Here is a 20,859-nt window from a genome sequence, read left to right as displayed (position 1 = left end):
TATTTAATGGCTTTTTTCCTCCAGTTCTGTTGAAAACGTCCTGAAAACACTCGTGAAAAGCTGCCGCCCGTAAGTAGCTTCTCAGCCTGTAAGCCTCCTCTTATTCCTGTTCCTCGGGGCCTTTACCTCTCTCAGTTGCCTCAAGATGGAAATGGAAGGCAGAAAAGTTGGTGATCCCAGCGCTGGGCCCACTTTCACCTTTTCATGTGTGCCCGGGGGCGGGCAGATGCCAAGTTCCCTACAGCTCACTTCTGATTTAGAGATTTGGGAGCCATGTGGGGGGGGGGGTCTAAAGTCAGAGCCCCTTCATTTCCATGCCCTGGTCTCTATTGGAGAGGTTTTTCCCTGAGCATTGAACTTGCATCAGAACTATTTCCCCAAAATATCTGCAGTAGCTGCCACATTGAAGTGAGCACCCTCCCCCCCTCAATACTTGGCTTTAGTTCTTCCACATTCTGCTAAAAAAGACAAAATAGGGGCCAGATCGGTGGCAAAAGTGGTAAGGCATCTGCCTTGGACCTCGGTTCAATGACCCCCTCCCCGTCAGCCCCCCCCCCCCCCCGGTGTCCCATATGGTCCCCCAAGCCAGAAGCAATTTCTGAGCATAGAGCCAGGAGTAACCCCTGAGCATTGCCAGATGTGACCCAAAAACCAAAATATAGATAGATTGATAGATAGATTTTTGGGGCAGGGGTTCGGCTACATCCACATTGCTCAGGGATTACTCTTGATTCTGCACTCAGAAAATCACTCCTGATAGGCTTGGGGGACCTTATAGAGTGTCAGGGATCGAACCTGGGTTGGCCACAGCAAGGCAAACACCCTCCCCTCTGTGCTATGGCTCTGATCCCTGTAGATGGATTTTTTTGTTGTTGTTTTTGGGTTACACCCAGTGGCACTTGGGTTGCTCCTGGCTCTGTGCTCAGAAATCGCTCCTGACAGACATGGGGACCATATGGGATGTTGGAATTTAAACCAACATCTGTCTTGAATCAGCTGCATGCAGGGCAAACACCCTATCGCTATGCTGTCTCTCTGGCCTGTAGATGGATTTTTATTTCAGTTAAAGAGACCTCCCACCTGCGGGGTTTGAACTGCCCTCTTGTCTGTGTTACCGGGTTATTAGTTTGCTGCTAAGGGTGGTACCACCCCTGGGTCCATCCCTAGAACCTGCAACTGAGGGACTTAGAAGTCACAGGTTTGTTGCTGTGTCTCAGTCTAAGCTCCTAGTTCAGAGATCTTCAACCACTGTACTGCTTGCCAGAGGGGGGGTCAGACTCCCAGTGTAGAAGGTGACTCCGGACCCTGCCAGCCAGCCAGCCACTGCACACACAGGGATTAACAGACAGTTCTATTGGCCAGTATGATGGTTCAAGACTCCCTTGTGGCACTTTCTTCCTCACACTTTTGAATTATCTTTTCCCTAACTTGATTTTTTATATAATAAATTATCCCTACTTTAAATAAACCTCCAACTACCACGTTTGCATTCCTAAAACAAGACTTTCTAGGCTGGAGTATTTCTATTTTTCTGAGTATATGTATCATCACTTTCTAGCATTTTCCTAACCGCACCTAGAAGAGAACATTTACCTTGGCCGGTATGCCAGAGCATTTATTTTAGCCTTTGCAGTCAGTGGTGATAGAACACATGAAGCCTTTTCCCGCCCCTCCTTTGTTGGCCATTGATAACCGGAGATGTTTGGACTGGCCATCAGACCCCTGAACGTTCTCTTCTCCATTAGATATTTCCCGGCAGATGCCACGGCTGAGATGCTGGAGGAATGGCGGCCCCTGATGTGCCCTTTTGATGTGACAATGCAGAAGGCTATCACTTACTTTGAAATCTTTCTTCCTACCTCCCTTCCTCCACAGCTTCATCATAAAGGTTTTAAGTAAGTATCCCCACGGATTCTATGATGTGAGAGGCAAGCAAAAAGTAATAGCAAGTTTAAAAAAAATACTAACTCTGCAGTTCCTTCGACTGTCCTTGATGTATGATGAAGATGTACAATACAAGATTTATGGGAAGAGACAGTGTGTCAAGCCCAGAAGATAAGCCTTTAACAGGCTTTGATAGAGACTTTCAATTGTGTTAGAGAGAAAAGGGTTTCCTAGAACTTGGTTTGAATTTACATTCTGTGTATTTTACTTTTGGGTCTTATAAAAATACCCTAGCCTTTTTATTTTTATTTTTTTTATTTATTTATTTTTTGGTTTTTGGGTCACACCCAGCAGTGCTCAGGGGTTACTCCTGGCTCTGGGCTCAGAAATCGCCCCTGGCAGGCATGGGGGACCATATGGAATGCCGAGATTCGAACCACCATCCTTCTGGATGTAAGACAAATGCCCTACCTCCATGCTATTTCTCTGGCCCCAACCTTTTATTTTTATTCTTTCACTTGAACAGTCTAGAGCACCATTTTTCAAGGTCTGTTTCCCCCCGCCCCAGGACTTAAATATGAAAAACCATCAATACAGTATATTTTTACAATGGGAGGTCTGGAATAATAATTTTCAGTGTGTTGTGGGTATATTGCTTGGTCTACCTCCTTCATATTTTCTATGAAATAGCAAATCAAAAAAAATTTATAAAACTGCATGTGTAAATTTTATATAACTGCATGTGTATAAGATTTTAACTAGAAATGCTGACTGTTTTCATCTGACCTTGGTAAGATTGGCTAATAGTCCTCAAATGTGACTTGCTTCTATCTATATTTTTCTGTCCTTAAGTTTCCTTAAATTTAGGTTCTTTCTCACCATCTCTTGCCCACTCCCTGTAACAATGCCTAAGTCTTTTTGGTTTTGTTTTTTGTTTTTGGGCCACCCTGATTATGTTTGGGTTTTTTTCTTGCCACTCAGAAATCACACCTGGCAGGCTCAGGGACCATATGGGATATGGGGGATTGAACTCAGGTCCACCAGATGCAAGGCAAATGCCCTCCCCACTGTACTTTGGCTCAGGCCCCCGAGGCTTATGTCTTTAGAACTTTTTTGCTCTCATGCTATTTACTAGTACCTTTACTAATTGGCTTGTTAAGGAAAAGGAAGTCTGGACAAGCTGCAAAGATAGTTAATGGGAAATCTTTTAAGAAAGAAATGAAAGGAGAGAAATTAAAAATAGATAGGAGCTAGCAGAGGTAAAATACGTAACAAGAAGACAATTACAGGTTGCTGAGAGTTCTCTTTCACATAAACAAATAAGGGTTAACTTTCAGGCAAAAACAGCTTTTAGAGAAGAGCAGCAAGGGGGAGAGAGGAGAGGAGAGAGATGAGTTAGTTAGGCAGACATGGCACAAAGTCTCACATGGCTGATAGGGCATTGGAATAAACTGAGCAGACTTCGATGAAACTCTTAAAAATAGGTTCTTTATTCCTTTGTAACATTCAGTAGTGTTACTTTCTAGGTTATAGTTATCAGTAGGAATAATGTTTTTTATTTTTTTAAATACAAAGGTTTTGCTCCACTTGATATAAATCATTTGCTGTTCCTAACAACATTTTTCTTCTTCAGACTTTGGTTTGATGAATTAATTGGCCTTTGGGTTTCAGTGCAAAATCTCCCACAGTGGGAGGGGGTAAGTATTGTATACTTTCTTTTTCCAGAAACTGATGTTCTTACATAATTTGTATTTTTTAGAAATGACTGTAAGGCAGTGTTACACTCTTTCTGTAGTTCTTGTGTTCTGTTAGAAGGAGGCGTTTGCTTTGGTTTTATCAGTAACTAGACATAATGCTATATATTTGTGAAAAATGCATGCAGTAGAAGATCTTTTTTCCTTTTTATCTTCTTGGCATGGTGCTGGAAATATAGTAGACATGTTCTGCATGCTCATTGGATTCAAGTTTCTTTTCCTGTTTGCATTGTGGGTCTCTTTTTTCCCTTTTAAAAATTTGATATTAAAAATTAATATTTAATATTAACAAATATAAAAATATTTCAACTGCTATTGATTTTTTAAACTAGAAAAATCCACTTAATTTTGGATATTATTTTTTAAAACAGTAATATGAAATTGTGCTAATTTGAAAATCAGTGGAAAAGTTATATGACATGATACTTCAAAAGCAACAACAGATACATTTCTTTTTTTGTCTACTTTCAGCAACTAGTAAATCTCTTCGCGCGATTGGCTACAGATAATATAGGGTACATAGACTGGGATCCATATGTACCAAAGGTAATTGAGAACATTTGGACATATATAACAGCCCTGACATTGATTTTGTGTGGTTTGTTTTTGGGATGTTCTCAGGGCCACCTCCTAACTCTGTTCTCAGGGATCACTCCTGCTGGTGCTGGGAAGACTGTGTGTGCTGCCCAGGGATCAGACCCAGTCCAAATGCCTGACCTGCTGTCCTGATGCTCCAGCCTTTAGTTTATTTTTGTTTATTCAATTTTATTGTTTATTCAAAAAGCCGTCAGAGGGGCCAGAGAGATAGCACAGCTGTAAGGCTTTTGCCTTGCACTCGGCTGACCCTGGGACAGACAGGCATCCCATATGGTCTCCCTAGCCTGCCAGGAGCGACTTCTGAGAGCAGAGCCAGGAGTAAACCCTGAGTGCCGCCAGGTGTGGCCAAAAACCAACCAACCAAACAGAAAAGCTAAAAGTTAGAATTTTTCAAGGGATTATAATTACATGATGTTTGTCTTGTCTAAACAAGACATGAATTTTAAGTATCAAAGGGAGTCTTTTAGAAAAATAGAAAGATTATACATATCATCAACTTTTGTGTTATTTGCTGTTCTAGAATGTTCTCATGGCTCATTACACATATTTCCAGAGTGAGTAAGACTAGAGTATGTCTGCATGCCAAGTGTTAATATGCAGTTTTGGTTTTGTCCCATGAGTGGCAGCCCAGGCTTGAAGGTCAGTGGTGAAGGTCAGTGGGGATGGCCAACCCAGGGCCTTTGCTCCACTGTCTTCCATGTCACTGGTCACACACCACTCACCAAGTATCTGAGAAATAGAAATAATTTCTTCTCAACTTTGGCACCTCTCTTAATAATAGCAAAAAAGAAATTTGATCATGTATTAAAATGTAAGTTCCTAGAGAGAAAAATGAAGTTAACAAATAAAATTTTGAGAGGGAAAGTGATCAGTTAGACAGTAGTTTGCACCTGAAGCATCCTTCACTTAGAAAGTAATTTTATGTGAATCCAGAGACTAAAAAAGAATAAAAGTGGTTTATGTTTAACTGTAGTTACTATTGTTCGGCTTTTTAAAAATATTTCATTTTGGGTTATTGGGTACCTAAGTACAGCTACTTTTATCTATATACTTAGGACACTATCATTTTTTAAAGTGTATATTTAGGGGCCGGAGAGATAGCACAGCAGTAGGGCATTTGCCTCACAACACAGCTGATCCAGGACAGACTCAGATTTGATTCCCAGCATCCCATATGGTCCCCTGTGCCTGCCAGGAACGATTTCTGAGCACGGAGCCAGTAGTAACCCCTGAGGGCTGCCGGGTGTGACCCAAACAAGAAGTTTATATTTAGGTATTTACGGGTTATTTTTAGAAAGAAAATTGCTAGTTTTGATTAAAGCTGCATTTAATGAGAAGATACAAATTATTTTAAAATAAAGTGCTACTTGGGAGCTCCGGTTGTATGTACCTTCTTAACTCGTTTTGTTCTCTTGAAGATATTTACCAGAATTCTGAGAAGCTTGAACCTTCCTGTGGGAAGCAATCAAGTGCTCGTCCCAAGATTTTTGACCAACGCGTATGACATCGGACACGCTGTCGTATGGATCACCGCCATGATGGTTCGTTTCATGGGGTTTGCATGCACGTGTTGTTGTCTATCCAGAACTATCTTTACTGACGGCACAGGTATAGGCGCTGTTGACCATTTTATGTGGTATCATTTCCTCATAGAGTAAGTTGATCAGAATAGTCATAATATCCCACCCTAGGTCAGATCTTAAAATAGAGTCAAAGAGTTTTGAGACATTAAAAATGTCCATCACTGTTTTAACAATCATCAGTCAGACTCTGGAAAATAAAAGGTGGATTAGAGTTTAGGCATGATTGAGCATAATGTTCAATATCAGTACATTCACTTTTAATATTCATATAAAACTTTACCCCAAACACAGTTTAGTAACAAAGTAATGTTAGTGAAGGGAAAAGTTGAGTGTTATTTTTTTCCCCAAGTTGGTTTTTGATTGGCTTATTTTGTGATGGATTAAGAGATTAAAAAATTACTTTGCGATAAGGTGTGATTGAAAAAAAGCATACGCATTTTTAATTTTCACAATGTTGGTGATTGAACCCGCAGGGGTTACCTGCCCCAGGCTTCTCTCTTGACCTCTACACTACTTTCTGGCCCATAACATGTTTAATCATTTGGAACATTTAGACAAAACTATAAAGCATTTGAGTGCATATATGTAAATGTCACGTTTTTGTTATATGCAATGTGGATAAATGAAAACAAGTTAGAACCTTTTGAATTCTTGGCCAGGGTAAAGGTATAAGGGGGAACTTTTTCCACCTGCCTTGCATGAGACCAGTCCTGGTTTGATTTGTGCCATTGCTCCTGGTTCTCAGTGCCTCGCCCCCTAACCACCAGGCACCACCCTGGAGCATAGAACCAGGAAGAAGCCTTGAGCCATGGCCAGAAATTTGTTTCTGATTCTCAGAAATGAAACAGATTCTCCTCACCCCAGCAAGATGGATCAAGGCTGCCAGAGATTAATTTGTAGTAGCTCCGAGCTTGGTGACCCTACAGCTTAGAGTGGGTTTATTTAAGGTTTAGAGACTGTGTGTTTAGGTTAATCTTACAGTAATAGGCAGATACTGATTGCTTTCCACTTTTATCTGTACAGGGCGGACCAAGTAAGCTGGTGCAGAAACACTTAACTGGTTTGTTTAACAGTATCACGTCATTTTACCATCCTTCAAATAATGGGCGTTGGCTGGTAAATATGTTCATTTTCCTTTCTAGGGTTTAGAGTTGGGTTTTCCCCCCTTATTTAGTTATACTTAAGTATTGCCTTTTGGGAAATTCCTTTCTGTCCTTGATATAAACTGTTAAGTGAGTTAAGTTCATATAAAATTACTCTGTTCACAAGCTGTGTACGAATGAATTGATGTAAAATGGGACCGATGATAAAGTGCAAGTACTGATAACAAAATGGCGACCAATTGGCCATCTAAGCATGGGATTATCTCTCATTTTGTAGTTGTTTTTTTTTTTTAAGATGCTTGGATAAAAGTGTTTTTCATATAATGGAATGATAAATTCAGTGCTAGACATGAAAATAAATCTTGAAGTATATTTTTAAATTTTATTACTGATCAGTAATAGCATAATTTCTAGTTTCTAACTATTTTGTGAATATCTGTATAGTGACGGTCTAAGATCTGTTCTTTTCATTTTATTTTGGGGAGGAGAGTGTTGGGGGGGGGGTCACTCCTGACTCTGCACTCAGGAATCACTTCTGGCAGGCTCGGTCCACCATAAGGGATGCCCGGGATTGACTCCAAATCCACATCAGCCCTATTCAAGGCAAATGCCTTCCCTACTGTGCTATTGCTCTGGCTCCGTTGCTGTTGTTTTATAAGAATCTACTGGCTGGGATCAAGAGAAACTGGGAGTGCCTCATGGAAAAGAGAGTTCAACTGAAACTGTCCTTTTGTGCCCCAGAACAAGTTAATGAAGCTCCTTCAGCGGCTGCCCCATAGCATTGTCCGAAGACTGCACCGGGAGCGCTACAAGAAGCCGTCCTGGCTGACCCCAGTGCCTGAGAGCCACAAGCTCAGTGATGAGGATGTCACGGACTTCGTGCAGTGCATCATCCAGCCTGTCCTGCTAGCCATGTTTAGCAAGACGGGAAGCTTAGAAGCCGCCCAGGCCTTGCAGAACCTGGCGCTCATGAGACCTGAGCTGGTGATTCCCCCTGTCCTTGAGAGGTGAGCCTGGGCCTCACTTCCTCTGGTCTTGCTCCGTTAGCTCTCTTAGGTCAGTTCTTGGGGTTCATTCTCGGGGTTTATTCTCAGAGAATAAACGAAGAAACGAACCAGTGTGTGTGACTAAACTGCTCTGTACTTGGTAACTTGATCAGGGCGTATTAGGAAAAAAGGACATCAAGATGAAATCGTCTAAGAGTTTGGGATTATTTGAGCATTTTCGTTTCAGATCTTTGACTCAAAATAAACGTTTCTTTTTTAATTATAAAATGGGAGCCAGGGAGCTGGAGAGATAGCATGTGGAGGTATAGCGTTTACCTTGCATGCAGAAGGACGGTAGTTCAAATCCCGCATCCCATATGGTCCCTCGAGCCTGCCAGGAGTGATTTTTGAGCATAGAGCCAGGAGGAACCCCTGAGCACTGCCGGGTGTGATCCAAAACAACAACAACAAAATGGGAGCCAGGCACAGCCATGGAAGGGATAAAGGATGTCTATTCTGTCATTCCTTGGAATGATGATGTAAAGAATATTTTTGTTTTCCACAATTCCCATATCTTGTTTAAGCATAACTGCCTTATTTTCTTGTACATACTCAGTTGACTTTCTTTTTCTTTGGACTAAGGGTGATCTTGGGGACTGAACTCAAGTCCTCCCCTTGAGAGGTGTGTACTCCCCCAGGTGCAGAAAAGGCAACAGAATAGTCGTTCTCCATTTAGCGAATGGCTGGTTGAGGTTTGGCCTGTGCTCTCTGGTTGCTCTTCTCATCACTGTTTTGATGCCCAATAAGGTTATTTTCACACACTTGTACTTCTGATGCCTGAACTGGAACCTTCCAGTACCTCTGAAAGCATCTCTGTCACTTCTAGACATTTTGTTCAACATATTGGAGTATTGAGCCACGCAAAACTCCAGATTTGTCAAGGACCTTAGTGGCAGAATACAGAGGATTTTCTTGGATCTATCGGTCCCTTTTTCTTAGAGGACTGCCGCCATATCTGGGTCTTTATCTCCACAGGGCTTCACTTTTTGAGCACTTTGAGCTGTTTGTGCTTTTGTGAGAGCTGTCTCAGTGCCATAAAGACTGAACAGATGTACCTTCTTTTCTTTTCTTTTTTCTTTTTTTTTGGATTTTGTGCCACACCCGGTGACGCTCAGGGGTTACTCTTGGCTATGCGCTCAGAAGTCGCTCCTGGCTTGGGGGACCGTATGGGACACCGGGGGATCGAACCCGGTCCACCTTAGTCTAGCGCTGGCAAGGCAGACACCTTACCTCCGGCCCCTGATGTACCTTATTTTCTCAACCTCCTGTTTAATATTCTTGGGAGCCTGCCTGGCTTGAAACACTTTCTCAACAGTCATTGCTGAAACGCGCGTGGAAGGTGCCCGAGGAGTGGAAGCTGCCATTGCTGATGTGCTGTCTCTGTGCTTCTAAGAAGGAACTTTAGCTTCTTGCATAAATTTTTTATGATTTAGGGTTTTTTTGTTTTTTGTTTTTAATGTTTCTTTACTTCCACATTTTAGTCTTTCCCTGTGCTGGTTAGTTCTGAATAGTGAGATAATACTGAGCAGAAGGAGCAAAGTACAAATATATATAAATATATATATTTATATATAAATACAAATATCCTTCATTTTTCCTTATAGTTCTCAGTTTTTACACAAATTTATTATCTTTATATTGAGTTAAGCTTATTGATAAAGTCAACAATAGAATAATCTTGGGGCATGATAAAGTTTTGTTCAGAAACGACTTGGTGGGGCCATGGTGGGGCCAGAGCGATAGCACAGCGTTAGGGTGTGTTTACCTTGCACACAGCTGACCCAGAACAGACCTGGGTTCGATTCCCAGCACCCCGAGCCTGCCAGGAGAGATTTCTGAATGCACAGCCAGTAGTAATCCCTGAGCACAACAGGCTGTGGCCCAAAAACACTCCAAAAGGGGAGGGTTCTGCCATGTGCAAGGCAAATGCTCTCCTTGCTGTGCTATTGCTTCAACCTCCCAAAATGCAATTATTTTACAAATAAAAGATTTGGGGCATTAGTTTTGCATTTCCTTCTAACAAGGGTAAAGATAGTTCCTAGTAAAGTTCCCTTTTTCTGTGTATGGGGGCAGGGGACTGCAATTAAAATATTTGAGTCAAACCCCAGGCCTCTCAGACACACACAGCACAAACAATACCTCTGGGCTTCCTCTCTGATGGAATTAACTTTAAAGGTTATTTTAATAAAATAACCTCTACAAAGGAGAAAAATAGAGGTTAGTTTTAATTTAACATTCTGGATTGCCAGTACTCACTTACCATCAGGTTATATGGGACTAAGATGATTGAGATAATGTCAGTTTCAATAGTTTATGCTTTTTCACTAGAGAATTTTGGGGGGGGGGGTGTTGGTTGGTTTTGGGGTCATATTCAGCAACACTGAGGTTACTCTTGGCTCTGTATTCAGAAATTGCTCCTGGCAGGCACAGGGAACCATATGGAATGCCGGGATTTGAACCACTGTCTGTCCGGGATCGGCTGTGTGCAAAACAAATGCCCTACTGCTGTGCTATTTCTCTGACCTCGAGAATTTATTTTTTGTTGTTGTTTCTTGGGCCACACCCAGCAGTACTCAGGGCTTTTTCCTGGCTCTGCACTCTGAAATCACTCCTGGTGGTGCTCTGGGGACCACATAGGATCTCAGGGATTGAACTTGGGTCGACTGTATGCAAAGGCAAGCACCCCCCCACCCCCCATTGCTTAGGCTCTCGCTGTTGAATTTCTTTTTTTCTTTTTTTCTTTTTGGTTTTTGGTTTTTTTGGCCACACCCGGTAACATTCAGGGATTGAACCCAGGTTCGTCCTGAGTCAGTTGCGTGCAAAACAAATGCCCTACCACTGTGCTATCGCTCTGGCCCCTCATTGTTGAATTTCTTTTTTTTTAATTTTTTATTAATATCTTCATTTAAACACCTTGACACACATGATTGTAGTTGGGTTTCAGTCCATTGGTGAATTTCTTTCTATTGAGAAAGGTTGTGCAACGTGCAGTGGATGGGGGGAAATTTGTGCCTTTTTTTTTTTTTTTTTTTTTGCAATTAAGTGTTAACTTTGAGTATATATTTTTACCCAAATATTTTGCTACCTGCAAATCTTTGTTAGAATGCAAGCTTCCGGGCCGGAGAGATAGCATGGAGGTAAGGCGTTTGCCTTGCGTGCAGAAGATTGGTGGTTCGAATCCCGGCATCCCATATGGTCCCCTGAGCCTGCCAGGAGCGATTTCTGAGTGTAGAGCCAGGAGTAACCCCTGAGCACTGCCGGGTGTGACCCAAAAACCAAAAACCAAAAACCAAACAGAACAAAAGAAGAATGCAAGCCTCCAATTTAATGTTTCTGTTGCATTTGTTTTTCTCTGTAATGGATGTTTCCTCCCTCCGTCCCTTCATTTTTTTTTTTTTTTTTTTGTATTTTTGTTTCCAAACCTTAGAACTTACCCTGCACTAGAGACGCTAACAGAACCTCACCAGCTCACTGCTACTCTGAGCTGTGTGATCGGCGTGGCCCGCAGCCTGGTGTCAGGGAGCAGGTGGTTTCCCGAAGGCCCGACACACATGCTCCCTCTGCTGATGAGAGCCCTACCCGGGGTGGACCCCAATGACTTCAGTAAATGCATGGTAAGCACAGTGGGGCCTGGGGGCCCGCATGAGCATTCTCAGATGAGCTTCCTTTTATTGGTTTCATTATGAATTCATCACTAGTGAAGAGGTCTTGGAACCGACTGTACATCAGTGATTTATCCTCACGGGGTTTTAGCTATAGCTGCCCAAATTTAGGTATGTGACCTGTTGGTTGTTCTGACTGATACCAGCAGTGCAGCCCTGTGAGGAGTGGTTGGTTCTCTTTAAGCAGGGAGAACACTCCTTTGTAATGGAAGAATTAATTTCCAGAGAGATGCTGTGGGATTTCCCTCAGGCTGTATATCTTTATACCTCAGGGTGTATTGGTGGTTCCTTAATTTTTCTACTTTGCAATCTAATGTTGGACTATTCTGTGTTTCCTCCTAGATCACATTCCAGTTTATAGCAACGTTTTCCACTCTGGTGCCTTTAGTAGATTGCTCGTCTCTGCTGCATGAAAGAAATGACCTCACCGAAGTAAGGGTATTTTCTGGGCCCGAAAGGGTCGGGTAGCTGAGTCTTCCTTCTTGGCATGTTGGCTGTTGGGTGGTTAGAGAGCAACCCTGTGTGCTGCTAGCTCAGAAATGCACCGGTGTGCGGGCTGGTGTGGGGCCTATTCAGAGCAAGGCTCTGTGTTTGCAGCCTTTAGCCGGGAGGGGCCCTCCAAGAAGACCCTTTTCAGGTGACCAGCTGACACCTGGTGGTGTATTTTAAATGCTCATAACTTTCTGTGGTGATTTGTTAAGGTGGGTAGTGTTTTGTTTTATTTATCATAGGATAGAAATAAACCTGCAATTAGATACTTATCTAGTGAAGAGCAATTTTATTCATTGTCGGTTTAATTTTATTTAGGGGCCACTCAGGGCAGGATGGTGTAGGGGACAGGTTGTCCAGGGATCACTCCTGGCAGACTGGGGTGGAGGAAACAGGGAGCTGAAAATCAAACCCCAGTGAGCTGTGTGCAGAGCAAGTGTCCTACCCACTCTCCTAGCTTGGACCCGCTTTGGGGACTCATTTATTTGTTGTGGGCATGTTAGTGCTAGACTCTTAGCATTGGGATGCTCAATAGGGAGGGATCACACACCTTGATAACAAAAATGTTTCCTGGTTTTTTTTGTTTGTTTATTTATTTTTGGGCCATACCCAGTGCACTCAGGGATTACTTCTGGCTATGAGCTCAGAAATTCCTCTTGGCTCAGGGGGCCATATGGGACACTGGGACATCGTTGATTGAACCTAGGTACGTCCTGGGTCAGCCACATGCAAAGCAAACGCCCTACTGTTGTGCTATCACTCTGGCCCCAACTTCCTGTTTTTCCATTTCTTTTTTTTTGTTTTTTGTTTTTTGTTTTTTGTTTTTGGGCCACACCCGGCGATGCTCAGGTGTTACTCCTGGCTGTCTGCTCAGAAATAGCTCCTGGCAGGCATGGGGGACCATATGGGACACCGGGATTCAAACCAACCACCTTTGGTCCTGAATTGGCTGCTTGCAAGGCAAACGCCGCTCCGGGTAGTTTTAACTCCCCGAGGCAGTTTTCTAATGATAGGTGGTATTCTATTGATCTGACACTATTTTGTCAGTTACTGTTGTTTTTAGAACAAGGATTAAATGCTGTTTGAAATATCTCTTCATGTGGGTTCTACTAGGTGGAGCGAGAGCTTTGCTCGGCCACAGCTGAATTTGAGGACTTTGTCTTGCAATTTATGGACAGGTAAGTGCAGACCCTAGACCTGCCTTGACATGCCAGTTCCCATATTTGATCACTGCCCCAAAATGACATTCGGTGGTTGGAAATGGACAGTCCGTGTGAGTCATTTGTTCCTTAAGGACCTCACTTTAAGCAGCCGTGACAACACAGATTACCTAATAATTTTTTAGACTGTTCATCTGGGATTTGGTTGCTAAAACTTTTCCTATGTTTGAATCATTCAGATGCTTCGGACTTATAGAAAGCAGCACGTTGGAGCAAACGAGAGAAGAGACAGAAACAGAGAAAATGACGCACTTGGAGAGCCTGGTAGAACTGGGTCTGTCCTCCACGTTCAGTACAATCCTGACACAGTGCTCCAAGGAAATATTTATGGTAAGTGTGTGGCCACGGAAGGTCACGTGCAAATCTTTGGTTTTGGGTAGTCTTTGTGTGAAACCTGCAGTTGTCACAGGCATTGCCTGGCATACGATTGGTCTCTAAGATTCTCTCACTGTCTCAGATTTGTCAGTTGTGACCACATGGTGGATGCTGGGCAGGTCTGTGCAGACATGATAAATAACGCAGGAAGTGGGGCCAGAGCAATAGCACAGCAGTAGGGCATTTGCTTTGCATGCAAATGACCCAGGACTGCCCTGGGTTGGATCCCTGGCGTCCCATATGGTCCCCCAAGCTAGGAGCAATTTCTGAGCATATAGTGAGGAGTAGCCCCTGAGTATCACTGAGTGTGGCCCAAAAACAACAACAAAAAATAAACACAGAAAAAAAAAATGCAGGAAGTGGATATGCTCCCACTAAGCTCGGTGGGCTCTGACATCTGCTTGCATCTCAGATCTATATAGAACATCCATCCCCTCTGTGCATCTGTCTAGTGTCTGGTTGGTGCCTGTATTGTTGTCATTTTGGAACAATTTCCCCTTTCCTTCTAGCTGCTTATGAGACATCACTGTCCTCTTCCGTTTCCACAGGTGGCCCTGCAGAAGGTGTTCAATTTCTCTGTCTCTCATATCTTCGAGACCCGGGTGGCTGGTCGTATGGTGGCAGACATGTGCCGCGCTGCTGTCAAGGTGGGGACTCCTGGCCTTGGGGTGGTGTAGTGGGATCTGAGGGTGGGTTGGGGTGGGCTGCTATTGTTGACTTTGTGGCTTGAATATTTGTATATCTAGAATATTCTGTTGCTGTTTGCTTGGGGTAGGAGTAAGAAAAGGCACAGTTGTTGGTGACTTGTGTGATCCCCTATGCCCTCCGCTAGCCTTGCTGACATCATGGTCAGTCTTTATTTTCTTGACTTTCAAAATTTTTTAAATTTAATTTAATTTTACATTCATAGTTTTTTTTTTGTTTTGTTTTCTTTTTTTGGTTTTTGGGCCACACCCATTTGACGCTCAGGAGTTACTCCTGGCTATGCGCTCAGAAATCGCCCCTGGCTCGGGGGGACCATATGGGACACCGGGGGGTTGAACCGCAGTCCGTCCTACGCTAGCGCTTGCAAGGCAGACACCTTACCTCTAGCGCCACCTTCCTGGCCCCATTTATAGATTTTTTAATATATATTTTATATGTAATTTTTTTGGTTTGGGACCACACCTAGTGGAGTTCAGAGGTTACTTTTGTGCTCAGGAATCACTCCTGGTGGCCTTGGGGGACCATATGGGATGCCAGGAGTCAAACCTGGGTCAGCAGTATATAAGGCAAATGCCCTCCCTGCTGTGCAATCGCTCCTGCCCCTCCTTGACCCCCCCCCACTAGTTAATTTAAGTATGATTAATGCCTTCAGTAAAAAAAAAAGTTCTATCAGGTTTGCTAAGTCCTCTTTTATTTATTTATTTTGGTTTTTGGGTCACACCCGGTGACGCTTGGGTTACTCCTGGCTCTTCGCTCAGAAGTCACTCCTGGCAAGCTTGGAGGATCATTTGGGATGCCAGGATTTGAACCGGGATCTGTCTTGTATTGGACGGATGCAAGGCAAACGCCTTACCGCTGTGCTATCGCTCCAGTCCCAAGTGCTCTTTTAAATCTCCTCTATGACCTAAATGTGACTGCCAAATGCATGTGAACAAGTGTGACCTTCTAATCTGGCACAGCAGTACTCAGCAGTGGGTCACTGAGCTGTGCAGGATAGGTTGAGCAATGCCTGCCAAGTCAAGTGGAGCAAGAAAGCCCAACACCACTGGCCACAGCCCCTGAACACTGCTGGTTGTGGCCAAAAACCAAACGAAAACAGAGCTGCCACTTGAGCAGGGTGGGAAGCCAACATTCCCCCCACCACCCACCCAGCACGGCATTGTTTGATGTAGGTTACTGTTCCCCTGACAAAATTTTGTACCCATATTTCAGTGCTGTCCTGAGGAATCACTGAAGCTCTTCGTTCCTCACTGCTGCAGTGTCATAACACAGCTCACTTCAAGTAAGTCAGACCCTCTTTTTCATTTTCCTCCTCTCTTTCCTGAACTCTCTCTCTCGGTACTGTGTGGTGTTTAAACTTGATTGTGTTGGCTCAGAGCACAGTGGGGAGGCATTTGTCTTGCATATACCTGGCTCAGGTTCTATTCTCAGCGTCCCAATTGGTCTCCCTAGCCTTCCAGGAGTGATTCCTGAGTGCAGAGCCAGAAGTAACCCCCTAGTACCATCGGGTGTGGTCCAAAACCCAAAAGTTACATTAAAATACATGTTCATCTTGATGGAAGTCATTCAAGCAGAAGCTTGTTAGCCAGGCTAACCGTTAATTGCTTAGAAAAACTCACTGATTGGGGTCGAAGCAGTGGCGCAGGCGGTTGGGCGTTTGCCTTGCGTGTGCTAACCTAGGACGGACCTTGGTTCAGATCCCCTGGCATCCCATATGGTCCCCCAAGCCAGGAGCGATTCTGAGCACATAGCCAGGAGTAACCCCCGAGCATTACCGGGTTTGGCCCTTCCCAAAACAGAGAAAAGGAAAAATTCACTGAATAATTATATGTGTGTATGTACACATATACGTGTATATATAATGTCATGAACCCTATAGAAATTGCCATGAAAAATAAGATATTTGGTTAAGATGAAAAAGGGCAGGATGTTGTTTAAATATAAAATATGGAGTCCTAAGGTTTGTGGGGTGAGGCCTTTCTCAGCTCGGCTTGGCTTGGCACTTGCAGCCCCTTAGGCCGGCGGGTCTGTAGGTTGCAGAGTAACAGTGGAGGAATGATCCACAGTCAGTCAGTTGAAGTGTCAGGAGTTATTCAGCTTTATTTCACGGCTCTAACCGCCATGTGCATTTCTCCAAATGGCTTCTAAGCTAAGCTGCCTCTTCCTGCTGCCCTCTATCCATCCTAGCTGTGTCTGCTCACTCATCTCTTCAAGATAACCCCGCCCATCCCAGGTGTGGTGGGTCTGATCATTCAGGTGGAATAAGCAAAAAATTGGAAAAGGAGTAACAACAGCATGAGACTGGGCCTGGTTGGTGGGTTTTGCTTGAAAATCGAATGTCTGCCTCTTGGCTCATTCAGCTTCATGGCAACTGGGTCCTCGCTAGAGGAGATGATGTTATCTGGAAGATATCCCTGATACTGTTAAACTGGAAGCATTCATATAAATGGGTTTTTGACTCTAATATGATTTTCCCATTTTAGATGATGACGTGTTGAATGAAGAGGAGTTAGATAAGGAGTTACTCTGGAATCTCCAGCTTCTATCTGAGGTATTTATAATAAGAACACATTTCTGTCAAGGTGTCAGTCTGCTTTATTTTGTTAGTTTTTCTGGGGGGAAAAAAACCTACTTTTAAAACGTGAAATATTATAAAGTCATAAAGCAATCTCTTTGTTTTTTTTGGGGGGGGTTTTGGGCCACACCCAGCAGTGCTCAGGGGTTACTCCTGGCTATGAGCTCAGAAATTGCTCCTGGCTTGGAAGACCATGTAGGCTAGGACGCCGGGGGATCGAACCGTGGTCAGTCTTAGGTCATCCCTGTGCAAGGCAAAAGCCCTATCGCTTCGCCATCATTCCATCCCCAAACAATTTGATGACTGTAGAAAACCAAAAATCTCTTTGATTATCAAAGGGGCAAGAATTGATGATTACTTCATGTTCGACATTTCTCTTGACTTTTTACTGATCCACTCATTAAATAAAAATGTCTTATCAGGTTTACTGGCTCTTTTCCCCAAAGCTCCATTCTTGGTCTCGCCATCAAACAAACCTTCACATTATTTCACCAGATCTTTTAGGAGCCAAGGAACAGGGACATCCACCCACTTTGCGTTCTTTTTTTTTTTTTGGTTTTTGGGCCACACCCGGTGACGCTCAGGGGTTATTCCTGGCTATGCGCTCAGAAGTCGCTCCTGGCTGGGGGACCATATGGGATGCCGGGGGATCAAACCGCGGTCCTGTCCAAGGCTAGCGCAGGTAAGGCAGGCACCTTACCTCTTGCGCCACCACCCGGCCCCACCACTTTGCGTTCTTGAAGGAGATTTTAAACTTGGTTTAAAAGAATGCAACAGGGGCCGGGTAGGTGGCGCTGGAGGTAAGGTGTCTGCCTTGCAAGCGCTAGCCAAGGAAGGACCGCGGTTCGATCCCCCAGCGTCCCATATGGTCCCCCCAAGCCAGGGGTGATTTCTGAGCACATAGCCAGGAGTAACCCCTGAGCGTCAAACGGGTGTGGCCCAAAAACCAAAAAAAAAAAAAAAAAAAAAAAAGAATGCAACAGAGAAAAGAGCATCTAAATGCAGAAAATATGTTCTTTGATTTAAAGGATGAAGAATTGAGGGGCCGTAGCGATAGCACAGCAGAGAGAGTGTTTGCCTTGTACACAGCTGACTCAGGTTTAATCCCATTATCATGGTCTCCCGAACACTACCAGGAGTGACTCCTGAGTGCAGAGCCAGGAATATCCCCCCTGAGCACCGCCAAGTATGGCCCAAAAAAGAAATGATTTTTGGGCTGTAGTTAGAATGCCCCAGTCTAAGAAGGAAAGAAAAGGAAGGGACATTGTCAGGACATTGGCCTGGAAACAGATGTCGGGTCTCCCAGGTTTTACTGATCCCTAATTGGGGGTGCCAAGCGGGGGACAGACTGGTACAAGAATCCTCCCTCGTCTTCCACCTATTAAACGATCAAACATTGATTTGGTTTATTTGTTGGTTCTTGGTCTTCTCTGCCCAGTGTCCTGACCTGGTTTTTTTCCTTCCCAGATCAGCCGAGTGGACGGGCGAAAGCTGTTGCCCTACAAGGGGCAGCTGGTGCGGATCCTGCAACGGACGCTGCACCTGTCCTGCAAGCAGGGCTACACGCTGGCCTGTGGCCTCCTGCACCACCTGCTACGCTCCACCACCCTCATCTACCCCACTGAGTACTGCAGCATCCCAGGCGGCTTCGACCGGCCTCCATCTGAGTACTTCCCTATCAAGGTGGGCCTGGGTGAGGGCAATCTTGTGGATTTTGCCCCCTGGCATGTGTGAAAAAGAAGTTGCCTTTTCTTTTTTTAAGTGCTTTTTGGGGCCACATCCGGTGATGTTCAGGGGTTTACTCCTGGCTATGCTCTCAGAGATTACTCCTGGCTATGCTCTCAGAGATTACTCCTAGCTTGGGGGACCTTATGGGATGCCGGGGGATCGAAACGCGGTCCATCCTAGATTAGCACATGCAAGGCAAATGCCCTATCGCTTGCGCCACCACTCTGGCCCCGTCACTGCCTTTTTATGTTGGTGTTTGTTTTGGGATCACTCCTGGCAGATTTTGGGGACCCGATAGGATGCCAAGATCCAATCTAGGTTGGCTGGCTGTGTTTAAGGCAAATGCGCTGCCCTGCGAACACCCTCATCCCCCTTGTGCTGTCTCTGGCCCTGAGAAGAAGCTACTCTTTGCTTCCATTTGTGAAACGCATTGGAGCCAAAATCTCTAGTTTCCCTCCTGTTTGGGCATTGGCTGCATGTGCTCTTGAATTGCCTGAAAACTCACTTGTATCGCATAGAAAACAGGTTTGAGGGGCCCTTTAGGATGCTTTCTTTGTTCTGATTTCTGGATAAATAATTTTTTTTTTTTTTTTGGTCACACCCGGCAGTGCTCAGGGGTTACTCCTGGCTCCATGCTCAGAAATTGCTCCTGGCAGGCATGGGGGACCATATGGGACGCCGGGATTTGAACCGATGACCTTCTGCATGAAAGGCAAACGCCTTACCTTCATGCTATCTCTCCAGCCCCGATAAATAATTTTTTATTTATTTTTTTGTCCATGCATTTTTATTTATGTGACTCCCTGCTATGCATGGTTTTCTTGACTCCCTCTTCTCGGACTGATCTGTGATTCTGTGCCTGGAAACCTGGGGCCATTCCCAGCTTTGCCTGTGGGTCCGTCTGGCTCTGTGCTTGGGTAGCCACACGGCTCTGTTCACCTTGGGATGCCACAGATGCGTCTCCCAGTGCATAGGCCCATGTGCTGCAGGGATTGGATGTGGAGCCTTGAGTCTGCCAGGTACGGGTGCTGGTGTGATCTTTCATGCAGTGAATTGTTGGCTGCCTTAGGTTTAGATCATTTAACACCTTTTTTTTTTTTTTTTGGTTTTTGCGCCACATCCAGCGGTGCTCAGGGGTTACTCCTGGCTGTCTGCTCAGAAATAGCTACTGGCAGGCACGGGGGACCATATGGGACACCAGGATTCGAACCAACAACCTTAGGTTCTGGATCGGCTGCTTGCAAGGCAAACACCGCTGTAACACTTTTTTTTTTTTTTTTTTTTTTTTTTTGAAACCTTTAATTTGGTATCTTGGTGACATGAGTTATAGTACAGGAGAAAACACGGTAGGGTGCTTGACTTGCTAGAGCTGCCTAGGTTTAATTCCTCGCACCCTATTGGGTCTCCTGAGTCTGCCAGGAGTGATCCTTGAGTAGAGCCAGCCCTACGCACCACTGGGTGTGGTCCCAAAACAAATAAATGAATGAATAAATAAGCAACTTTTATGTTTCTCTTTATCAAAGAATGAAATTTGCTTTTTAAATAAAACTGGTGGGGGGAGAGCAGAGAGATCTGCCATAGAAGTGCAGGGTGAGGAGAGGGCAGGAAGAAAACTGGGGACATTTATTAGTGGCAGGAAATGTACCCTGGTGAAGGGTATTGGATATTGTAGGACTGAAACTCAGATGTGAACAACTTTGTCACTGTGCATCTCACAGTGATGCAGTTTAAAACTTCATAAACAGGTAAACTAAGAAACGCTCTTGTTTTCCAGGACTGGGGCAAGCCTGGGGACCTGTGGAACCTGGGTATCCAGTGGCATGTCCCTTCCCCTGAAGAACTGGCTTTTGCCTTCTACCTGCTAGACTCATTTCTCCAGCCTGAACTCAGCAAACTGCAGCGCTGTGCAGACGGAGAACTTGAGATGCCCCGGTGAGTTTTCTGAGCAGTCCCTCTGGGGGGCACAGATGTTTGAGCAATGAGGCCTTTCTACTATGTTCACTTGCTCCGTGCTTGAGTATCTGTCATAAGGGTAATCAGAAACCCATTGGTGATGCCTAACGAAGATTTTGTTGTTGTACTTAATCATTTTAGGAAACCTCGGGATTATTTTGTTTGTTTTTGTTTTTTTTTGTTTT

The 20,859-nt window shown here is 44.3% G+C and overlaps 2 protein-coding genes across 2 annotated transcripts in view; one reads left to right on the top strand and one right to left on the bottom strand.

Moving 5' to 3' along the window:
- ERLEC1 (endoplasmic reticulum lectin 1) overlaps window positions 1–20,859 on the bottom strand; it is a 548,089-nt gene that overhangs the window by 434,046 nt on the left and 93,184 nt on the right.
- Window positions 1–20,859, top strand: part of PSME4 (proteasome activator subunit 4) — a 93,405-nt gene that overhangs the window by 28,684 nt on the left and 43,862 nt on the right. Inside the window, exons 4-19 of the mRNA XM_049784801.1 lie at window positions 25–69; window positions 1,746–1,895; window positions 3,518–3,581; window positions 4,110–4,184; window positions 5,654–5,776; window positions 6,842–6,934; window positions 7,663–7,928; window positions 11,395–11,581; window positions 11,972–12,061; window positions 13,232–13,296; window positions 13,518–13,668; window positions 14,262–14,360; window positions 15,631–15,700; window positions 16,902–16,969; window positions 18,461–18,676; window positions 20,496–20,653. Of these exons, the coding sequence (XP_049640758.1) occupies window positions 25–69; window positions 1,746–1,895; window positions 3,518–3,581; window positions 4,110–4,184; window positions 5,654–5,776; window positions 6,842–6,934; window positions 7,663–7,928; window positions 11,395–11,581; window positions 11,972–12,061; window positions 13,232–13,296; window positions 13,518–13,668; window positions 14,262–14,360; window positions 15,631–15,700; window positions 16,902–16,969; window positions 18,461–18,676; window positions 20,496–20,653 (1,920 nt within the window). The remainder of the gene's footprint in view (window positions 1–24; window positions 70–1,745; window positions 1,896–3,517; window positions 3,582–4,109; window positions 4,185–5,653; window positions 5,777–6,841; window positions 6,935–7,662; window positions 7,929–11,394; window positions 11,582–11,971; window positions 12,062–13,231; window positions 13,297–13,517; window positions 13,669–14,261; window positions 14,361–15,630; window positions 15,701–16,901; window positions 16,970–18,460; window positions 18,677–20,495; window positions 20,654–20,859) is intronic.

This window comes from Suncus etruscus, chromosome 12 (genome assembly GCF_024139225.1).
Source record: "Suncus etruscus isolate mSunEtr1 chromosome 12, mSunEtr1.pri.cur, whole genome shotgun sequence".
Taxonomy (NCBI): domain Eukaryota; kingdom Metazoa; phylum Chordata; class Mammalia; order Eulipotyphla; family Soricidae; genus Suncus; species Suncus etruscus.
The sequence above is the reverse complement of the archived record's forward strand: the minus strand, read 5'-3'. Positions and strand labels throughout refer to the sequence as shown.